This window comes from Eublepharis macularius, chromosome 7 (assembly GCF_028583425.1).
Source record: "Eublepharis macularius isolate TG4126 chromosome 7, MPM_Emac_v1.0, whole genome shotgun sequence".
Classification (NCBI taxonomy): domain Eukaryota; kingdom Metazoa; phylum Chordata; class Lepidosauria; order Squamata; family Eublepharidae; genus Eublepharis; species Eublepharis macularius.
This window is the reverse complement of record NC_072796.1, coordinates 62291063-62314009: the sequence shown is the minus strand read 5'-3', so window position 1 is coordinate 62314009 and position 22947 is coordinate 62291063. Positions and strand designations below refer to the sequence as shown.

Below are 22947 nucleotides of genomic sequence, written 5' to 3'. Positions count from 1 at the left end.
TCCTGGGTCTCATGTTTGATTAATGTAACTCAGAAAATAGAGAAATGAGCCCTTAAACACTTGGCAAAGAGGCTGGCGCTTTGAGAAAACAACTTTTTCCAGTAGAATTGACAGAAACTGAAGATGCCTTTTTTTCTCAGTTTTCTCTCCTGCATAGAATCTCATTGTGCTGATAAGTAAGGATCGGGGAGATCTTAGACAGGGGGCATCTGGGGCAACTGCCCTGGGACCTGGGCCGTCCACAGCCCTAACTGTCCACAGCCCTTACCGCCCCAACAGAGGAAGAACTGATGGTGGCAGTGTATGCCCACCCCCTTCCTTGCACAGGGCAAAGGCCAACCCTTGTGTGAGCCTGGGGTGGCAGATTCTGAGGTCCTATTCTAGAGTTTTGCCAGGGCTCCAGAATGACTAAGAACATCTTGGTAAAATGTCATGCCCAGTTGCAAACTGCAATTCTTATTGCTGCCCAGCGCTGAGTGGGCAGCGGGGGGCGGGGGGAGAGCGGCGGCAAGGAAGACGCGTACCAGCAATGTGGGGTTAACAAGGCCACAACTTTATTAACACGTACAAGGATAGGAGCATTGGCCGCATAGGGATCGGATCCCTCATCGCCTGGCCCGTCCACCAGGCGATGCCCTCCAGCCCCCGCAGGCCGCCCTGCGGAGGGGAAAACCAAGGGATGGCAGTTGGCGGGGTCAATCGGGTGTACACCCCTTATTGACCCCCTGCCACCTGGGAGTGAGGCTTTCTGGCAGGCCCCCGAGCTGAGCCTGCTCCCTGACCTCACCCCCTGAACCCCTTATGGGGGTCTCCATAAATGAGGGTTAGAAGTGGCTGCTAGGCCCATCTCCCCCCCGGGGGATCGGATCCCAATGCCAACCCGCCGCTTCCCTAAATAGGCTGCGGGCGGACCGGAGGGAGACCTGGCCTCCCCAGGTCCGCCCCGTCCGGCCCCCGCCCCCCGGTAGCGCTGATTGGCCGGGGGCGGTTCAAACTGATTGGTCGGGTAGGCGAAGCAGCCGAGGGGGAAGATGGTGGCCGCCCAGCCCTCCCCCGGCCCCCCGCCGCCCGCGCGGACAGCAAACCGGCCGTCAGGTAAGTCTGAGGCCGCTGCTTTTACTTACATGTGTTATGATTTATTTAGCTGTGAATATCGGTGAAGATCTTGGAGGAATCACTTTGGTTTCACTGTAACTAGCAATTAGAATAAAGAAACATTGCCAGTCTTAAAACGTGAAAACATTGTCCTTGTCAAGGAGTTCCAGACCCCTGGGGCCCAGCCCAGCTCAGGGGAAGGGACACAGGCTGCCTGGAAGGTCCTGTTGCAAATAGCAAACCAAGTAAGCTGCCACCAGCTCCCCAGTCTATCCCTAGGCTAAGGAGTTAGGGAGCAAAGCTCCAGAGCCTATTAGGGAATTTAGCCAAAGCAAAGTCTACCTTGCAAGGATAAACTTACAGGCAGAGTTCACAGCAAAAGAATAGTTGTTTGGTAGGTGGATCTCAAGCACACATAGGGTGAGTTCAACAAAGGTTTTATAGCAGTGAGGCTTCAGAGTCTTAATAACCCACACAAGATAAAAATATAAAGGTTTATTAATTCCAGGTGCAGGGTTATCACACACGAGACAAAAAGTGAGTACAAACAAACAAAAACCTACAGCAGTAAGCTCTACATACCACAGTAAATTCTTAGGAGGCAAAGCAAGTTGGTTTCTCAGTTGTAGCAAGCAAAAATCCCACAAAACAGCAAGGCAAAAGATGGAGCTTCAGTCCTTCTCAACAAATAGAGCCAGAAACAAAGCAAAAGGGCATAAGCAGAGGTCTAAGGTAGACACTCAACATAAGCTTCTCCATGTTGGTTAACAGCCGGTTTATATTGGTTCAAGCTGGAACCAAAGTGAGGCAGGCCTAACCACACCCGCTCCCAACCTGACCACATCACCTGACAAGTACGCAAAGGGACGTGTGGAAGGTCTGCAGTTCTTGGCACACGACCCCGAACTACAGGTGTGAAGTTAATTACCAATTAGCTAGTAAGAACAGCTTATCTTGACTCAAGGACAGAGCATACATAACTTACTGCTAGCAAAAGTGAAAAGCCTCTCCAAAAGGGGGGAGGGAATTTCTCCAGCCAAGGAAGCCTCCAACCTAGCTCTCAAAAGGGCTTCCTATACTCTTAAACATTTTTTCTTTACACCTTCCCCCTAGACAAATGAAATTACTGGGTAGAGTCCCAAATTTCATTTAAACAAAAAACAAAAGAAAAAATGTTAGAGGGTGCAATTTACAACAATACCCGTGTCCCTAAGCACATAACAGGACACATATGGGCAAAAAACCCCCCGCAAACAATAAAATATGCATTCAAGAAATTAAAAACAGCCTGTAGGAGATTCAAGAACAATATTAGTTACAGTGAGCAAAACAGGGCAGCAACTGGTACATTAAAGACAATTGCAGAAAGGAAAAAAAATGGTTACAACTTTAAACTGCATTTGGTGGATTGCATTTGATGTACACAGGCAATCCATTGCATGTTCCAGTCACAAGCTGGCAGGTAAGATGAGGAACAAATGTATTACACTCTTTTCTTTCAGGATGGCTAACAAAAGTAGGTTTCTCTAAGACAGCATAAAGTTGATGTTTCAAAGTAGACTCTGACACAAGGCTGTCTTGGCTTTCTGCATCTTTACAGTCAACCCAGGAAGGGTCAGATCCAGTATTCTTTAAGGCAAACATCTCCAGTTGTTTCTTCACAAAGTCGCCATGAGGTAACTTAGATGGTTCAGCATGGCAAGGTGACAAATTAACAGCTGCAACAACACTTTGGCTAGAGCAATTCAAGCCGTTTAGCTCGGACAAATTAGCTGAGTCAGAAGGACAATTTGCTATAACAACAGTTTGTTTAGAAACTGACTCAGTTGCAGGCACATTGGCAATATCTTTCTCTCTGCACTGGCAAGGACAAAAATTAGCTTTTAAGGCTTTACCTGAGTCAAGTTGGCTTAAAGGAACCTCATACAGTCCACAGACTCTAATAGAATTCATACATATTCTAGGCCCACATTCCATTTGAGCCCAATTAGTTGGTTTTGAGTCCATAGCCGCAACATTTCCAGATGGAGCAAAAGCTAAAACTTGAGCAGGTTGAAGCACAGCTGCTTCTCCTTTCCAGTTCTCTGTCTGGAGGTCAGTGTTTGTTGTCTGTAAAGTTCTTACAACAGGTGGACTTATCTTTCTCTGTTCTTTAGCTTTCAACAATTCACACTCAGCAACAGGTCTCGGTTCTTTACTCCGTCTCTCAGCCACAGTGGGGGAGGTCGTCTCTTCAGCCGGGGGAACAAGGTCAGTCCTGGCCGGCTTAGAATTTTCTCCCTGTCTGTGGAGTCTCATTCTTTGGGCAGTCTCTGCTGCATGTTCCAAGGTATCAAGGTCTCGGTCCTGCACTAATGCAGCCAGATCTTCTGGTAGTAGTTCAAAAAACTGCTCTTTCAAAATAAGTTCTTTCAGCTGCACAAAAGTTTTAACTCCTTCTGCAGCAAGCCAGCGATCCAAATTCTGGGCCAGTTTAGCAGCAGTTAGATAATAGTTCTCTTGATTGCACTCCACTCTCCTAAATGCCCTTCTGTAGCTTTCAGAGCAGAGGGCAAATCTCTGCAATGCCAAAGTTTTAAATACCTCATAGTTCCCAACGGCTCTAGGTGGCAAACTTCCCAACAGGTCAGCTAGTGCTCCAGTAACTTGGGAACGAAGAATCAACATATAGTAACGAGGTGGAACACCCAAATCTTGACAAGTCTGCTCATACAAAGAAAAGAAAGCAATAACATCTTGGCCATCTCTGTAAACTGGGAATAAGCGCCTGTCAAATTCCCAAGGCAATAAATCCCGAGGTTTAGTATGCTGGAATGAGGAAGCGTCTCTGCCTGTCCGTCTCCTAGGACTCACAGCTCTTTCCTCTTTTTTGACTCCAACAGAATGCTGCTGTCGGCTCTTCAGCTGCACAGTATCATCAGGCAGAGCAAAGTTCACATTCTTAGCAAAACATGTTCTTGGATGAACAGGTGGAACACGTTGGCTATCTGCTCTTGAAGCTTCCAACATCCTCTGTGACAAAAAGTCAACTTTCTTTTCAAGTGCTTTAATGTCCTTCAAAATACAGTCCACTGTTCTGGCAGTTAGTAATGTACTGTCAGCTAGGATTTCACTAGTTGCCTTTACTTTGGAGGTTTCCAGATCTCTATTTTCTCTAAACAAATCTGTCTGCTCGTCTAGCCACTGTTGCTCCTCAAACTGCATAGACTCTTCAGTAGTTGCAACAGGGATAGACTGAAAGTTTGCTCTCCAATCATCTGGTTCTCCAACACAGTCAACAGTTTGAAAGGTCTCAACTGAGGAAGTGTCTCTGTTAGTCCAACTCCTAGGACTTTCAGCTCTTTGGTCTTCCTCCTTTTCCACTGACCAGAATTCCACATTACGCCGTCTCCTGGGCTGCCAAGTATCATATTCAAGCTCACTTCCACAAACATCACTCTGGTCATTACCTCTGAGGTTTCTGCAACGCACACTCCCAGCGACATGCCATTCACCTCTTGGGCTGATACGGCTCCACATTCGCTCTTTCTCAGAGTTGCACGGAGATACATCCTCAGGGTCAAAGAATCGTGTTCTTGAACGAACAGCAGGCAAATATCTCTTATCTTTCCTCTGGCGCTCTGATCTCAAGGTTCGGTCTGGCACAGGGAAACGAGGTCTGTACTTTTTCCACAAAACTTGGCCTGGCTCTCCAACAACATCTATAGTGAAAAAGCTTTTATCCTCATTCTTAACACAGGGGTTACGGCTTTTTCCTCCTGCAGCCATTTTTCAAATGCCTAACTGCACTAGTCAAAAATAACAAACACTCACATGAGTCTCCTGAATAACCACTGCACATGCAAAGCAGGCAATTGACTCTGGAGTCTCAAAGGTCCAACTCTGACCCGCAAGTCAGTAATTAGACAAAACCCACACCGCTGCCAACCATGTCAAGGAGTTCCAGACCCCTGGGGCCCAGCCCAGCTCAGGGGAAGGGACACAGGCTGCCTGGAAGGTCCTGTTGCAAATAGCAAACCAAGTAAGCTGCCACCAGCTCCCCAGTCTATCCCTAGGCTAAGGAGTTAGGGAGCAAAGCTCCAGAGCCTATTAGGGAATTTAGCCAAAGCAAAGTCTACCTTGCAAGGATAAACTTACAGGCAGAGTTCACAGCAAAAGAATAGTTGTTTGGTAGGTGGATCTCAAGCACACATAGGGTGAGTTCAACAAAGGTTTTATAGCAGTGAGGCTTCAGAGTCTTAATAACCCACACAAGATAAAAATATAAAGGTTTATTAATTCCAGGTGCAGGGTTATCACACACGAGACAAAAAGTGAGTACAAACAAACAAAAACCTACAGCAGTAAGCTCTACATACCACAGTAAATTCTTAGGAGGCAAAGCAAGTTGGTTTCTCAGTTGTAGCAAGCAAAAATCCCACAAAACAGCAAGGCAAAAGATGGAGCTTCAGTCCTTCTCAACAAATAGAGCCAGAAACAAAGCAAAAGGGCATAAGCAGAGGTCTAAGGTAGACACTCAACATAAGCTTCTCCATGTTGGTTAACAGCCGGTTTATATTGGTTCAAGCTGGAACCAAAGTGAGGCAGGCCTAACCACACCCGCTCCCAACCTGACCACATCACCTGACAAGTACGCAAAGGGACGTGTGGAAGGTCTGCAGTTCTTGGCACACGACCCCGAACTACAGGTGTGAAGTTAATTACCAATTAGCTAGTAAGAACAGCTTATCTTGACTCAAGGACAGAGCATACATAACTTACTGCTAGCAAAAGTGAAAAGCCTCTCCAAAAGGGGGGAGGGAATTTCTCCAGCCAAGGAAGCCTCCAACCTAGCTCTCAAAAGGGCTTCCTATACTCTTAAACATTTTTTCTTTACAGTCCTGATCTTCAGGAAGACTCTTTTAACGTTCTTTGATTAGGGGAAATATTAGTTATGGGCATCCCAGAAAGGTCAGAGTTATACACAGGTAGCAATCCTCCTGATAGATGTTTCTCTCATTCATCTTCAGTGATGAAACGCTAAAAGTGATTGAGAAGATTGTTTTTAAATCCACAATTAACCTATCTGCTGCAACAGGACATCCCTCTCTCACACATGATGATATCATCAGAACAACAGTGGGGTTTGTGTGTCACGCCTCATGTCATCATCCTTCTATAAGACCTTGAATCCTGTTTGTCCAAACTGAAGTAAAAAAAATTACTAACTGGGCTTTTCCACACACTAAACTTATTCCTGATTTTCTTAACAGTTGATCCGCAAGCACTGAAATCAATTTGGGTACAGTTCTCCTGCAGGTCTGCCCTCCTTTTGCATTTTTACAGTTGTGGAGATGGTTTATTTTCTTCCTCAAGTACCTTAACTAATCAGGATTTTCAAGTCATCATTGATGGCATCATCAGTGATATGAGAGGACACCTCCCTTTTATACTTTGTGAATCCTTATATTGCTATATCGATACAAGGGCAGAATTTTTTTAAAAGAAATGTGAAAAATGAACACACTGCCAGTCATTGTATGGGGAAGCCTAAAAGTAGCTCCACTACCCATAAAAAAGTCCCTCCCCCAATTCAAACCAGAGAGCCCTTCTCAGACTGACCCAGGCCGGAGCCAGGAGGCAGAGGCTGGCAGTGACAAGGCAAACCAACTTCTGTTGGAATAGAGTCCAGAGTAGCAGTGGGTACGTGCTTTTGAAATTGAGCAGCTTTGTTTGGTGCCAGAAGTGGCCACCATCACCCTCCCCCAGCCACTAGCATTTTTGCAATTTTTTTAAAAAAAATTAATTTCATATTACTATATCAACCAACCAAGTGAACATGTTCTCTGAATTTCCAGCTTTCATCTTTTTTTTTTTAAGTCTCTAGCCCCTTCCCTTTTGGAGATATAAGAAAAAAGGCATTTCTCTGCAAAGGAAGTGGCTACGGAAATTTCATTTTTAAAAATAAAAACTGGAAATTCAGAGTATCATCTCTATCATTAAAATAGTAGATTGATAGTAGAGATGGGCACAAACCAAAATATGAACCAAAGTTCAGCACGAACCAGATCAGTTCATGGTTCACAAACCGGCCGTTCATCAGAGCCCATTTCTGACAAACCATCATGGTTTGTTTGGTTCATTTTAGGGCGATTCATTTGGTTCATTTTCAGTTTGTCACTGCAGACAGCAGCACCAATCAATCAGTTTCCTAGCCAACGGGGGATGGGCTTTCTGCAGACCTTCTGCTGTCCCGCAAGTGACCTTCTGCTGACCCAGAAGTGGTGATTTGCTGGCCTGGAAGTGATGTTTTCATGAACCAAAATGAACCGGTTTACTTTCAGGTTTGTGAAAGTTTGTGGTTCGTGAAATGTGACAAACCACAAAACGCATGGTTTTTTTTTTTTCTGGTTTGTGCCCATCTCTAGTTGATAGAGCAATATGAAATTGATGATTTAAAAAGATTGAAAACAAAATCAGAAGGGGGGGGGAGAAGGTGGAGGGATGAGTGCTTTGATGATGAATGTTCAAGCATTAAAAAGTGGTTGGAGGTCAGCAGAAGTAGGTAGAACAAACAAAATCAAAACAAATAATATGCACAAGGAAAAATCGACTCAAAATCGGCTTCCAGATCAATATTGGCGTAAAACCCAAAGCAAAATCTAAAGGCAAAAAATTGCTTGTGGAAATCAGTAAATTGAAGCAGTATGGTGTTAGAACCAACTGAAAAAAATGCAGAAAACTCTACTTTCTGACAGCCAAATCAGTTGCAAATAATTGCAAATCAATTGTTATCTATTAGACTTGAATACATTTTAATAACAACAATAACATTCGATTTATATACCGCCCTTCAGGATGACTTAACACCTACTCAGAGCGGTTTACAAAGTACGTCATTATTACCCCACAACAAAACACCCTGTGAGGTGGGTGGGGTTGAGAGAGCTCTGGAAGAGCTCTGACTGACCCAAGGTCACCCAGCTAGCTTCAAGTGGAGGACTGAGGAATCAAACCCGGTTCTCAAGATTAGAGTCCCGTGCTCTTAACCACTACACCAAACTTTTTGCTTATGAGTCACTAATGTCATTTTAGGTCTTTTACTATTTTAGTATTAGATTTTGAATGTACTTTTAAAAACATATAGCAATGCAATTTTTACAAAAGGAAAATATTACAGTTGGGGATTGCTTTGTCCCTCACTCTGTCTCTCACTTTATTCCTTGACAGGTAGCCAAAAGCTAATAAGGGCTTAGTCATGAGGGCTGATCTGTACAGTATACTTTTCCTTCCAATGTATTAGGTTGAATGGTATATATATTCATTATGTATGTTCATATAATAGTTCCTTTATGTTTGAAAGTAAATAGTTGTGTGCATTAAAGTAATTTGCTCTGTGCCATTCACATGCTTTAGATTTCTCTTTAGTTTGTACTGTGGATTTTTAGGCCTTTTAGAAATGTTTTAATTAACTGAAATGTCACATTGAACTCTTAACACTGAAGTTGCAGGATCATCATCTCAAAGTATGTAGGTTTTGTTTAAACAGTAGCCCAATTCATGTGCTTACTTAGACAATAGATTTTATTCCTCAGCAGAGAAATACGTATGGCCCTCCTTGCCATTTCAGCATAATTTGTGATGCAAGCACTCTATAAGAATATGTTCAAGCATTTGCTTAGAGTGAGTAACACATGACTTTATGAGATTATCTGAGAGAAACATGCCTACCTGCTACTTCCTGTACAGAATCTTAGGCTGGATTAGGCAGCAAAACAGGCTAGCAATGATAAATATAACACGTGAAGCAAGCACTTATAACTTGTATTGCCATCCATCTTTTCCTTAGGTCTTTGCTTACACTGTGCGAGGCATTTTAACCCCATTCATAAGAAAATGTGGTAGAGCTCATTCTTCTAAGTTCCAAACACTACATTCTTGTGTATGTTGCCAGAGCTAAAACTGATTTTAAAATAGCCAGTGGAGCATTTCTTTTAAAAAATCCTGTTTCTCTCATCTTTTTCTTGCTCTAGACAACACCGCGTCCATAATAACCAGAAGGAATGGATTTCGGAGGCAGGAGCAGTCAGTTTACTATTTGCCAATATTCATTGTTGACAGTGGTTCTCCTTCACTAAGTAGCACTAATACTCTTACTATCCGAGTATGTGATTGTGATGCAGATGGCATTGCTCAGACATGCAATGCAGAAGCCTATATCTTACCAGCAGGACTTAGCACCGGAGCACTAATAGCAATCCTGGCTTGTGTCCTAACATTGCTAGGTATGTCTTTGGGCTTCTGTTCATTTACAATCATCTTTCAGAGCAAGTAAAAATGGTGTTGCTTTTATGTTTTTTTCTTTAAGGGCCTCCAGGAGGTAAAGCACCAGAGACAGTCTTCCACAGAGATACTGGTCAGGTCAAGACCTTTAACTGCAATAGGTAGCGGCATCAGACATCTTCAAACAGTTATCTATTGTAATTAATTTCTATTATGCCAGATTTTAATGCACATTCATTGTATCTGATGCAAGTGATAGACAAGAGCATCAGCTTTACTGTTTAACCCTTGGGTTGACCCACTGACGCAGCAGTTTGTGAACACTGACAGCAGATTGTACATGAACCTATAGATCAGCACAGCAATTGTTTGCAGGCTCGCTGTGCATACCTAAGCCAAGTTATACCCTTTTAACTCCAATGACTTCAACTGACTTAGAAGGGTGTAACTGCTTAGAATTGTACAGGGAAATGAGAGGCAAACAAAAAAAACCAGAATCTATGATTGATGACAACAAAGCCGCATCCATTTATCTGGAATGTTACAGAACATCTGGAATGAATATACACCTTAAGAGATACACAGATATCAATTCTCACAGTTACCAGGGCAGATTAGAATCACCAAGCTGGTATGTTAAAATGCAGATGAAGATTGGAAGGAAGGAAAGTACTAATTACTGTGTGTTAAAGAATTGCATACGTGTAAGGAGATCTGATCCAGAATAGTATTACTTGGCATCTTATCTTAGTTATCAGTGCAGAAGTTTAGACTTAGCACAGGTCTGGCCTCCTCTGGGCAAGGGATGCTGATGCAAGGGTTGCCTGCACCTCAGGTTTCTGTGAGGTTATTTTTTAATCATTACTGTCTATAGGAAATGATCTGTGTGTATATACCAAGTAGTGTGGCATATTTAGTTGTTTCTTAAAAAAAAAAACAATTCTTGCACCAGAGATATTTTGTATTTGAAGTTTCACAAAAGTATTCCTTTTATAGTTCAAATACACACTATCAAAGTTAAGCTCTTTCAAGTAGCATGAGAAGGAATGCTGGGGGCAATAACATCTCTTGAATCAGCAATAATTTATAAGTGAAAAGTGGAACATTGGGTTTAGAAGGGATAACAGCCACAACCCAAAACAGAGTTAATGTACCCTTAACTCCCTTGATTCAGCCAGTATATCCATGCTTTTCAGAACCCTCTGTTAGGAAAATGCACATCTTCCAATCATCCTGATTTTCATGGATCATCAGGAGACTCCTTCCCCCCTCTTTTTTGAGTGTGTAATATACACTGTAAGCTCAAGCCTAAACTGAATAAGACAAAGAATATGCCTAAGAATGTTGTATGTAAGCCTCTGTATTTTTGGTTTTATTGAGATAAGATGTTCCAGTGGCCTATTTGATCAAGCCAGTGATCCAGCTAGTCCAGTATCACATCCATACGTAGTGATCAACTGCTTGCTCTGCAGAGCAAAGAAGCAAGAAATAAAAGCTCCTTATATTGTCTCTTGGCCCTGTCATTCACTGATGGACCTCCCTTTCGTGATACCAGAATCTGATAGTTAATTATTTAGCTATATATTATCAATGAGGCAGGCAAAGAAACTGGAATATAGAATGCATATAAGTAATGGAATTTGGCCAGAGTAGTGGACAGAAAGAATTTGTACAAGAGAATTGCCTGGTTCAGCAAAAGAGAGCAGACAATTTTGTTTTGCAAGTTGGGCTGGAGATCTCGTATTACAACTGATCTCCAGAAGACAGAGATCAGTTCCCATGGAAAAAATCGTTGCTCTAGAGGGTGGACTTTGGCATTATACCCCGCTGAGGTTTCTCTCTTCCCCAAATCCTCTCCTGCCCAGGCTCCCCCCCCCCCCAAAAAAATCCTAGGCTGAGTACTAGTAATGTTATGGAAGAATAGATAAGGAGATGTAGTCTGCAAAAAAACAGGCAGGCTATGATGAACAACCTGTTTTTGTGAAGAGTTGCTGAAAGGAGAGGAGTGGGGAAGAAGCAATGAATTATGTGTAAATGTACCAAATATCCATCTTCTCTGTGAAACCATGCTTCTTTGTGCTAAGTCTTTGGAAAAAGCAGAGAGTGCAGTTGTTCAGTGTTGAGGGGGAAATAGTCTGTATATGTGCAGACACACTAATATTACTTAGTGATTATTTCTGCTTAAGAATTCTCTCTCATAAGTTCACTGACCAATGGTGCAGTATTCTGAATTGCTCGGCTACAAAATGAGACCAATGCTCTAGAAGTGGTGGTATAAATAGATGTGGACTATATGTAGTCTATTGCTGGGCTTCCCAGTTTTTCTCATCTGAATCCATCAGTTTACACATTTCCACTTTCTGTTTATGATACATTTTGAATCTGGATTGCAGTGCTGGACTCCACCTGCAAAGACATCCTCTCTGTTTTCAACTGTGAAGAGTTGAAGCCTACAAGTTAAGCCTACTTAATTCCACTGAAATCACAGGGCTTAAGCACCATCATTTCTTCTCTGGATATTGGCCAAAATCCTCTGTTTAACAGATACAGCTGTACAGTTATTTACTATTTAATTAAAACAGTCTAGAAAGCCCCTAATTTACTGTATTTCTGCTTCTTTAATGCTATTTAATGCTATTTATGTATATGAAAAAGTCACACAGTGTAAGAAACTGGTTCAATTTAACATTTATCAGATACCTTTTTGTTAAACATTAACTGTACAACAGGTCTACTGAACAGGTAGCTCTGAAAGAAAGAACAGAAATCAGTTACACATTGTAATTTTAATATCAGCTCACACATTTATTTGAATCATTGAAACCAGATGTTGAGAAATGTACATAAGGTGAACAGATAGCCCGGTGTGTCTATGCTAGCTGCATGCAAAAGTTAGATCTAGTCAAATCCCTTTCATTTAGTTAGTCTTGTCAGATTTGACAGAGTTGTCATCTAGGAGTTTAGGCCTCCAGCTGAGACCTCCCGGGATTCCCATGCATAGGAACAGAGAGAAAGACAGGCAAGAGACTCCAGCAAGACTCAGACAGCCAGTTTTTTTAGTCAGAGAAAGGCACTGTCGAATGGTAAATGCAGAGGTTGAAATCTCCAGACAGCCTTTTAGGCTGTTAAAACTGCAAAAACAGCTTCCACAGTTCACATATTAAATCTGTGTGCATGTTACAAATATTCCACAGTTCCCCAGTGTAGCTGAAAAACAACTTTCAAACCAGATTCAACTGTGGTCAGATTAGCTGGGAATTCTAGATCGGTTCCAAAGAAAAGAATACAAATAATTAACTAGATGTAGAGCATGCTGGGTAGCATGCACATCTCCAAGTGCACTGGTCTAACCTTTTCTAGCAGTCTGTTCTTGCGTCAGAGCATAGTACACAAAAATACCTCGCAGCCCCATCCTATCGATGTTTATTCAGAAGTAACTCCTGTCGAAGGTGTGCATAGGGCAGAAGCCTGCCCATAATTATCTATGTATAAGCAAAAAAACAAAGCAAAAAAAAAATGGCCAGTGTTAGCTTGTGGCCTTAGTCTAGAGTACAAGAAAAGCAAAATTACCCATGTCTGGCTTACTAACACTAATAAATCTATAATACAACCAATGTCAAGCCTCACAGTGGTATAAAGCAATTCACACAGAAGTACAAGGCTTAATATACAATTTCTTCAGTTTTAATAATTGCAAACCCTACTCATAGGCGGAAAACCATTCATACCAGTGCTAACATGGAAGTTCTATGCCAATAAATAAAGTGAAATGTGTCTAAAGTTCTATTCATATATTCATATATTGCACAGAAAAAATAAAGTGCAAATGCATTAAGAACACCATATACACAAGTCCACTCAGTTATTGTAGTTTCCACAGCACTGTGTATCTGCTTCGTAGGTAAGAATTATTCAATGTCAGTTTCCTCACAGATGGCTGTAATTCATTCAGAATAATATTTTTTCTGATGAAATGACTTGGTAGTAATTCCTCTTGGTAGTAATTCCTCTAACGGGTTGTCTAGATCCCAATTGCCCATTTCAAATCATCTTTTTCAAAGAGTACAGTCAGTATTCTCTTCAACCAATGCTTTCTTCAAAATTAATCCTCATGGGTGTCTCATAGCATAGCCTTTCTTTGTAGCTAGCCTGTACTTTAGTAATAGGAATAGCACTTTAGACACCTTGCACTTTATTTATTGGCATAGAACTTCCATGTTAGCACTGGTATGAATGGTTTTCTGCCTATGAGTAGGGTTTGCAATTATTAAAACTGAAGAAATTGTATATTAAGCCTTGTACTTCTGTGTGAAGTGCTTTATACCACTGTGAGGCTTGACATTGGTTGTATTACAGATTTATTAGTGTTAGTAAGCCAGACGTGGGTAATTTTGCTTTTCTTGTGCTATTTACCACATTTCTCCCTTTTTGAGTTACTTAGTCTAGAGTAGACATGGGCAAGAACCACAAAAAACCTGAACCATGCGGATCATGGCATTTTCACAAACCAGGAACCACGAACTCCCACAAACTGGGGCAAATTCACAAACCAGTTCGTGGTTTGTGGTTTGTTGGGTTTAAATGCCCCTTTCCAGCTGCAGGGGAAAGGGGCATTTAAGTCCCCGACAAGCAGCTGATCATTTAAATAGGGACTGTTTAAATGGCTACTCCCAGCAGCGAGGGAATGGCCATTTAAACTGTGAGTGGGGCTTGGCTGGCCAGCCAGGAACTCCTGCAGTTTAAATGGCCATTTCCCCACTGCTCTGAGCAGCAGTGGCATGGAAAGTGTTATTGCTGCTTTAAAATGAACCAAACGAACCAGTAGACCAGTTCGTGGAAGTTCGTGGAAATGAGCTTCCATGAACCACTGGGTTCTTTTGGTTCATATTCAGGTTTGTGCCCATCTCTAGTCTAGAGTAAGCATTTTCCATTTGCATAGCAAACTCAAGGGTCAAGGGAAGGTCTGTATTTTTAAGTTAACTAAAAGGCACAATAGTTTCAAAATAGAAAAGAGACCAATAGCACCTTTAAGACTAACCAACTTTACTATATCATAAGCTTTCGAGAATCACAGTTGTCTTCATCAGATGCATCTGATGAAGACAACTGTAATTCTCAAAAACATATGCTACAGTAAAGTTGGTTAATCTTAAAGGTGCTACTGGACTCTTTTGTATTTTGCTACTACAGACTAACACGGCTAACTCCTCTGGACAATAGTTTCAGAGTCTGTGGTTAAGAAGCACTGTGTTGATTATTTTAAGCTCTATTTCAGCTCCATTACCCGATCTTAGCAAGTGATGTCTCCCTTCCTGACAAGGTCCTTCTCTAGATTCAAATCAGAGGCCTGCAGATCTTTCAATATACAGAGAAGGAATAATGGCAAATTGCTAGTAGTAATTAAGAACCACACATCACCAGGGTTCATTTAAAGCTAGCAAGTGGAGTAAAGAATAAATACATTCATTAGCTGGAACACATCAGTTCTGTCTGCTTTCTTGCATATTTTTAAGTTTTCTAAAATATTCAATTGACCTGGCTGTGTCAAAAGTTCAGATCTATAGCAATATATGTGGAACCTGAGTTTATTTATCTAAGCCATGTAACCCAACACAGAAGTTCAACAAATTGATTTAGGTGTATAAGTAGTAAAATACAGGATAATAAAATGCATTAGTTACTATGTTCTCTTCTTAAGTAATATTTGTGAGCATGGCCATTTCACATCTTCACTTGTATTGTACTTGCTGCTTTTCTATGTCATTACAATGTATTGTGTGGAACATTCTGTTTTTGTCCCTGTCTGCTGACAGAATTGATATGTGAAAGAACCAATGAGATATAGTTAGGGTTGCCAGGTCCCCTCTGGAAACCGGTGGGAGCAAGATCAAGGGTAGGGAAGGTAGCGGGCGCTCCCTTGTGTCTGCCTAGCAGGTACATGCCCATAGCACTGGCCGATTACATCAGTTCCAGTACAAACCTGAAGTTATTGCATTTCACCAGGGCCAATTCTTTAATAATCATCCCAAAACATAGTGTTTCCAGTCATACCACAAATGACATCATCTGCCAAACCATGGGCACATGCACAGCCATTTTGCCACAAGCCTTCTCCAGCGTGGGCCCGTCTCCTGGGCCCACTTCCTCCTAAAGATCAGCTGGCAATCCTCCGAAGAGGCAGAAATTGTCAGGAGTTTGCCTGCCTCTGGCAGCCACCTGGTAATCCTAATTATAGTGGTTAAGTATGATGCACTGACCTGAGTTCACTCATTGCTCTCAGTGATGAAAGAAGGAGGATGGTGAGTAAAAATACCTAAAAATGACAATAGATGCTTATATGGTGAGATGATAGAATATGTCTTGTCATCGATGATACTGGTACTAGATAATCAAGTGTTTTGACAGGTGAACAACAACTTTATACTTGGAGTGGAGAGTGCCCTGCAAATAATAGCTGACTTTTGGTGACCCCTGGTGGGCTTTCAAGACAAGAGACTAACAGAGGTGGTTTGCCATTTGTCCTCCTTGGAAATCTCCCATCCAATTACTAACCAAGGCTGACCCTGCTTAGCTTGAGTTCCATTGAATAATAATAATATTTGATTTATATACTGCCCTTCAGGACAACTTAACACCCACTCAGAGCACTTTACAAAGTATGCTATTATTATCCCCACAACAATTACCCTCTGAGATGGGTGGGTCTGAGAGGGCTCCAGTGAGCTGTGACTGGCCTAAGGTCACCCAGCTGGCTTCAAGTGAAGGGGTGGGGAATCAAATCCGGTTCTCCAGATCAGAGTCCCGCCACTCTTAACCACTACACCAAACTGGCTCAATAAGATCATGCTTACCTGGGTTATCCAGGTTAGGGCTACTTTGTACTTAATCCATGACAATTATGTTGCTACTTAGAATCATATTAAGGAACAACCTAATCCCTAATCTGATTCAGTACTCATCAAGGTCTTCAGGTTCAGTCTGGGAACCTCATGTCCTAAAGTCTGGTCTTAGACTAATCAGCTTTTTAGGACATTTTCAACTCGGGCATCAGAACCCTCTTTAACAATAAAAGTGTACTATCTCCGCTATGAGTTGTAGGCAGTATGAAGGTTCTAGGTTTGCCTGGTTGGTATAAGTACCAAGATCCTAGACTTTCTCCTTGACTTGGTCAACACAGCTGTGTTTTTGTCTCCTGACTACTGTTGGATAATTAATGGCCTATTACTCTGAATTTGAGCTGGGATGTATGCTTAGATCATTATACTTCTAGTCCAACACTGGATCTACACATTATACAGAATTAGGTAGCAGACTGAGATGGTACTATTCTGTTCTATATCTTATTCGATTGCAAACAGAGAATGATTTATTTTTCATGGTAAGATAACACTGATGAAAGAAAAGTTCAGAGTAGACCCCTTTCTGATTTGCTAGATTTTTTTAATATGGAGGACATTCAAAACCCCTTGATTGCATGGTACTTTCGAGAATTTTACCCCCGCTCGATGCCCCAGTCTATTGCCTCATTCTGTATAATGTATAAAACTTAATTTTATCAGTCCACATAGAACTGTTGTTTTTAGAAGTGTTTTGATTTAAGGCAGGATGCAAATCTAAAGTTTTATTCCAGCTTGACATTAAACTCTGCAAGACTGGATCTTCTCCCAGACTTACTGGCTGCAGCAGGTGACCATAACTCTGGTGCTGATCTTCAGGCTGCCAACCACTCCTATGGCTACCCTAATTTGCTATCAGGGCCAGCATTGCTAGGCCAGGCAATGCAATGCATAGCTCTTATATATAACTGCATGGCCCCTTTAAGAGCTGCCAGCAACAGCTACAGCTGGGGGAGACCAGCCAGTTTATCAGGCAAACAGGAAACAGGTGTGGGCAGGCAGGAAAGGCAGTTGGACATTGTGCGATTAAGACTGTCACATATAAGGGGCCAAATGACAGGCCAACCAGAAGGCGTTCAGGCCTTTGCCAAGTTGCAGGTGGGTGAGTGGATGCATGCATACAGTTAACCCCCTTTCCTTCTCTGTATCTGAGGCTTTTGCTGGCCCTGGGGTAATGGCTAGAAGCACAGAGCTAGACAAGCAGAACAAGCAGTTGCGTACCCACCCACCCCCACTCTCGGATGCCCACATAACCGTATAATTGTTTCTAATCGGGAACAAAAATAAATCCCACAAAACAGCTGTATCATATAAAAGCACATGAAAATCCTCCTGCTGGGTGTCACTTTCTTTATACAGTACATAATTCTTTAAAGAAATAAGTGAGGAAAATCTTTAATACCTTTGAGAATTGTATAGCAATTTCAGTGTAATTTTTTTTTCCAGTTAACATCACAGAGACACAATAGTAATTGCTTTTATAACAACTGTTTAACGTAATAGTAACTATCATTTTTATGTGCACACACAACTCTCTCTTTCCTCAAATATGTGTCACTGTTTCTAGAATTTACATGCTTTTGTTGCATTACATTTACAGAGACAAGTGATCCTGATAAACAAAAAAAAAAAAAAACATCGCCTGATCTGATGTATCAATGCCACACAGAAATAGGGTTGTATGGGGTCAAAGCGGGTCTTTACATAACAGCATTTCAGTTTTAACACAGCATGTGAAGTTGGTACTATGGGGAAATAGGTACAGAGTGATTTTGTGTGAAAGTAGGGAAATGCTATTTTGACTGACAGCAATAATAGCAATGGGTGATGCAACAGTGGAAGTGGCTCTACAGTATATGCTTGAGGTATATGTAACCAAGTTATGACTAGAGATGGGCACGAACCGCATTATGAACTTCAAAAACCCACGAAATTGGCGATCGCACGATCGTGAACTGGCGGTTCATGATTGTCCACGGCCAACGAACCAGCGTTTGGGAGAGGCCTGGTTCGGTGTGTTCCGCCGTGGTTCAGGAAGCCAGACACTCAGGCACCAACAATCAATTCCCCTGGCAATGGAGCCGGGGGAATGCCTGAACTATGTCTGCGCTCCTTCTGTCGCTCTGGAAACCCAAATGGAAGCCCAGCTTACCTTGATTGGCAGGTCTTCCTTCCAAACATGGAGCTGCAAAGCAGTTACAAGTTGGGAAAAGACATCCAGGGGAGGGAGGGGGAAGGGGGTGTTCTGTAGCCACAGGCACTCCAATCTCATCCCTGCAAACCCTGATAGGCAGCTCTGACGGCCAAACTCAGACCTCCTGCGTTGCTCAATGGGACCTGTGCTTATAAATAGCCGTGGGCTCCCAGGCTGGGTTTCACTTTCAGCAACCAGTGGAGTGGGACAGAGTTCTTGCTTGCCACTTTCTAGCCTTTGGGGAGAGAGACTGAGAGTATAAATCAGCTTGGATTTTTGTGGGAGTTTCCTGGGGGCCTTGGATTGGAGAGGGTATAACTCCAAGATCCCTTTTGCAATCTTGTCCAAACTTGGGTGATGGCTGTAGGAGAGCTTGGAAAACACTCCCCGGGAATATGGGCTCTCTAAGTTCCATGGGGGCCGTTCCGCACCCAGCGAACAGCGAACTACGAACAGGTTCAGCAATGGAAAATGTTTGTTGCGGTTCGCGATCTCGGGATCATCGTCGGCACCGAACCGCGAACTGCTGGTTCATTAAATTTTTTTGGATCGTGCCCATGTCTAGTTATGACTGATGATTACCATGAGTGGGAGGGAGATATCCCAGATCACCCCCAAAACTAAAGGCTTATATCACTGAGACAGAGATACCCAGGTTCAAGTCTTCACTTAGCCATTAAGTGCACTGTGTGACCTTGGATCACTCATGCTTTTGCTCAACCCCTTTAGAATATCAAGTATGATGAGACTTGACTATGTGGCAGTGGGTTAATTGGTAGCAGTGGCTAATTTTCTGTTCTGAAGGTTGCAAGTGTTCATTATGAGTAAGACTAATGAACGATCCTGAATATTAGCCTTTCTGACCATACAGCCAGACAGTAATTACTTCCTTGTTTCAAAAATGAGATTTTCTTTAGAAAGCCTCGTCTAAAATAGCTCCCATTTTAACCCGACTGTTCTTGCAATGGAATTTGCGGTAACTGCTTGTGCAGACATTGCCATGACTCTTGCAAAGCTGCTAAAGTGGCATTTATTCATGTAGAGGTTAAAAATTATTGTTCAGGAACAGTTGGAGTGATTAGAAATTAATATTCTCTTAAAGCCATTTAAATGCTAAAATGTTTAACCTTTCAAAGGACTTCATATTTTTCTTGGCTTCAAGCAATCGTGGGCTGTGCAAGGCATAACCACATAAAACCTTCATTTCATCTTGATTTTTATTATACCTCTAGGCAAGCAAATCTACTAAGTTTCATATATTTTGCACTTATTAGCAAGTATTTAAGTCCCCCAGTGAAGTCTGCCAAACATCTCATGGTGTGAAAACACATTTGCACTTGAGTATAGTGGAGGTTTTACTGCTCAGTATGTGGGTGTAGTACCACCACAGTGTGGTCAGAAAGAGAAAAGTTTTGTTTTGTTAATGAGACTCTTATGGGTCTTCTTATTATCATTTATCTTTTGTCTCCAAGTGTATAGATTTATAGGGCTAGCCAGGATCCAGAAGCCTTTCTTCTTTCATTTCTCCTCACTACAGACCTGTGAAATAGGTCAGGGTGTGATAGACACCAAACAGTTACAATTTTAATAGATGGCCCAGTACTGGAAATGAGGCCTCTTTCAATTGCTCTGCTTTCTATTCCAGTCCATTGAGCCTGTCTTCTGTACCCAAACTCACCTTTTAAAAGTTTCCTATATTGCTGAGGACCATAACATGCAAAAAGCAGAGCAGGAATTGTCAAGCCATCTTGAGTGTAAAGGTTTAAATATTTTAAATAAATAAAGTGCTTCTGTAACAAATATCTTTACAGTACTACCAGTCCTACTATCTTTACAGTTCCTCCATGTTGGTAATACCACACCCATGAGAGGAATATATCATATTACTTCTGTTCCAGGGCTTTGGAACTGGTATCACTGGATTTGAAAGACAACTGGATTTTTACTTTGTCATTGTTGGCAGGTTTGGACTTGCAGTGGCCAATATAGGAATTGGCACTTTTAATCCCTGGCTTTCACTCTTTGAGTCATATAAATATATAAAGTTACATTGACTGACAGAGGTTCTCCATATATATTACCTTTTTACCATATTCAGCAAGGTTAGGGATCCCCTCAGGTTTATACAAACATCTGCAAAGCCATATGTGCGGCCATTGTGTGAAAGTTTTGATCCACATGGGAAATAGAGTTCCCCCCCCACACACACACACAGTGAGGTGGCATCCTTAACTGCGTTGCATACTTTCAGGTATGAGTTTAGGAGGATAGTATTTACTGTGCTTATGTTGTTCTAATTGTCTATAAGTGTCCTCTAGTATTAGCAGCAACAACAATCTGCTTCACTCATTATTAACTGTGGAGAAACAATTATTCCATCTCATGTTCCATTTTAGTTTCTCCCATTATCTACTTCTGCCCTACCACATTATGTTTGTGTAAATAAATTTGCGTTTGCATTCACTGATAAACTGAACTCTTAATTTTTAAAAGGGACAACTTGCTCTTAAAGTTTTGTGTGTGTGTAATTTGAAATGTGAATGATGTGACTTGATAAAGTTTTGATTCTTGCACAAAACTAGATTCAGATTATTAGAAGTGTATAATACAGCACCATGTTGGCTATCTCCCCTAACATTCATCTTGGCACTAAAGCTGACAACAAATTCTCTAAGTATAGAAATTTCAAAATTATTACCCCCTGCTATCATGGGCTGATCTAATAAACTCCAATAGCATTTCCAGTTCTCATTAGATATAATTCACAGGTATATGGTACAGCACTTCACACATTAAAGCAAAGTATTATCTATTAGAGAGATGCTTTGAATGTACAAACCAAGACTAATGCTAGATATTACTTAACAACTCTGAATTTCCCAATCAAAGATTGGATACTTTATCAGACAGCCTGTCCCCATATACTACAATAATGGAGTCACTTCCCAAACAGTGACAGTTAAATTACATGTGGTATGTTTATGAATGTGCTTTTTATCACTTGGGCAATTAAGAGTTCAGAAAAAGGTCTCTTTTTATTTCATGGCTGTGAGGTTGTAATATGCACCCCGAATTGGTTCTTAAAATTTATGTTTCAGCAGCCAGTATAGGATACAGAATTAAATATGAAGATATTAAATCAGGTGGAGGGTGGTAATAGATTCTCTAATATCTAAAAGCTCTTGGTCTAAAAGGCAGTTTAGAACCTGTAAGCAGATTTTAAAAATCAACTCATGTGACCACCACATTGGTAGAAGGTTTCTATCATGCTTATGTTTTGGAATAGCTTCATTCTAAGTAGGAGTTTAATTATAATCCACTTTTGCTTAAAACATTGCTTCTTGCGTTACAGTGCTTGTCCTGCTGATAGTTACCATGAGAAGGCGGAAAAAAGAACCTCTTGTTTTCGATGAAGAGAGAGATATCAGGGAAAACATAGTCAGATATGATGACGAAGGAGGTGGAGAAGAAGACACAGAGGCCTTTGATATGGCTGCACTGAGGAATCTAAACATTATTCGAGACACCAAGACCAGGAGAGATGTGACTCCAGAGATCCAGTTCTTGAGCAGACCATCATTTAAAAGCATCCCAGATAACGTAATTTTTAGAGAATTTATTTGGGAGAGACTAAAAGAGGCTGATGTGGATCCTTGTGCACCCCCATATGATTCCCTGCAGACGTATGCATTTGAGGGAAACGGTTCAGTGGCTGAGTCACTCAGCTCTTTAGATTCTATCAGTTCAAACTCTGAGCAGAATTATGATTACCTCAGTGACTGGGGGCCTCGTTTTAAACGACTTGCAGATATGTATGGAACAGGACCAGAAAATTTGTATTCATAGCCTTCAAACCTTTCTATGACAATGCACTAAAGGAAAAGAAAATAAAAACTCAATATTTGGACTAATGAAAAACCTGTACATATTTCTCCATTTTTAACCTTTTGGGTTTTTTTGCCTTGGTGAAGCATATATTCATTAGAACTTTGTCCTAGGGACTGCACTGAACACACAGATTCTGAGCATCCAATGGTATTTTTGGTAACATTAAGATGCTCGGCCATGTGCAAATAGATAGCAACGCTCATATACCTGCAAAGGCAACTAACCTCTAAGAGTAAGTAGTGCACTGTGACCTCAATGAGCCAATGATACCCTATAGATGCCTTCAGAGTACCATTAAGACCAGACTGCAGACTCTCTGCTAGTGGAGAGAAAGGGAATAAGGAATGGAAAAAAGATCTACCATGTGCAACAGTATTACAATATGTTGAATACTACTGATACAGTATTTTATTTACAGAATTGCATGTAACGTACTGGCTCAGAAAAATCCATCACAATGACTTGTTTAAAAAGTTGGTTTAAAAGTTATTTAGTCCAAAAGCCTCTGTAAATATCTGGGTAATTCTGAAAATAGATTGCAGCTCCTATTATGAAAATCTGCAACACTTGCCATTGCCTTATCAAAATGGTTTCCAGGTCATGTCGATCAGT

At 41.5% G+C, this 22947-nt stretch overlaps 1 protein-coding gene across 3 annotated transcripts in view; it reads left to right on the top strand.

Moving 5' to 3' along the window:
• CDH7 (cadherin 7) overlaps positions 1 to 22513 on the top strand; it is a 154099-nt gene extending 131586 nt beyond the window's left edge. For 2 of the 3 annotated variants that reach the window (XM_054985144.1, XM_054985147.1), the window contains 2 exons: positions 9108 to 9359; positions 21800 to 22513. In XM_054985144.1, coding sequence (XP_054841119.1) covers positions 9108 to 9359; positions 21800 to 22293 — 746 coding nt within the window. In that variant the 3' untranslated portion in view covers positions 22294 to 22513. The remainder of the gene's footprint in view (positions 1 to 9107; positions 9360 to 21799) is intronic. The other variant, XM_054985146.1, reaches the window with a different exon arrangement.
• The last annotated feature ends 434 nt before the right edge of the window (positions 22514 to 22947 follow it).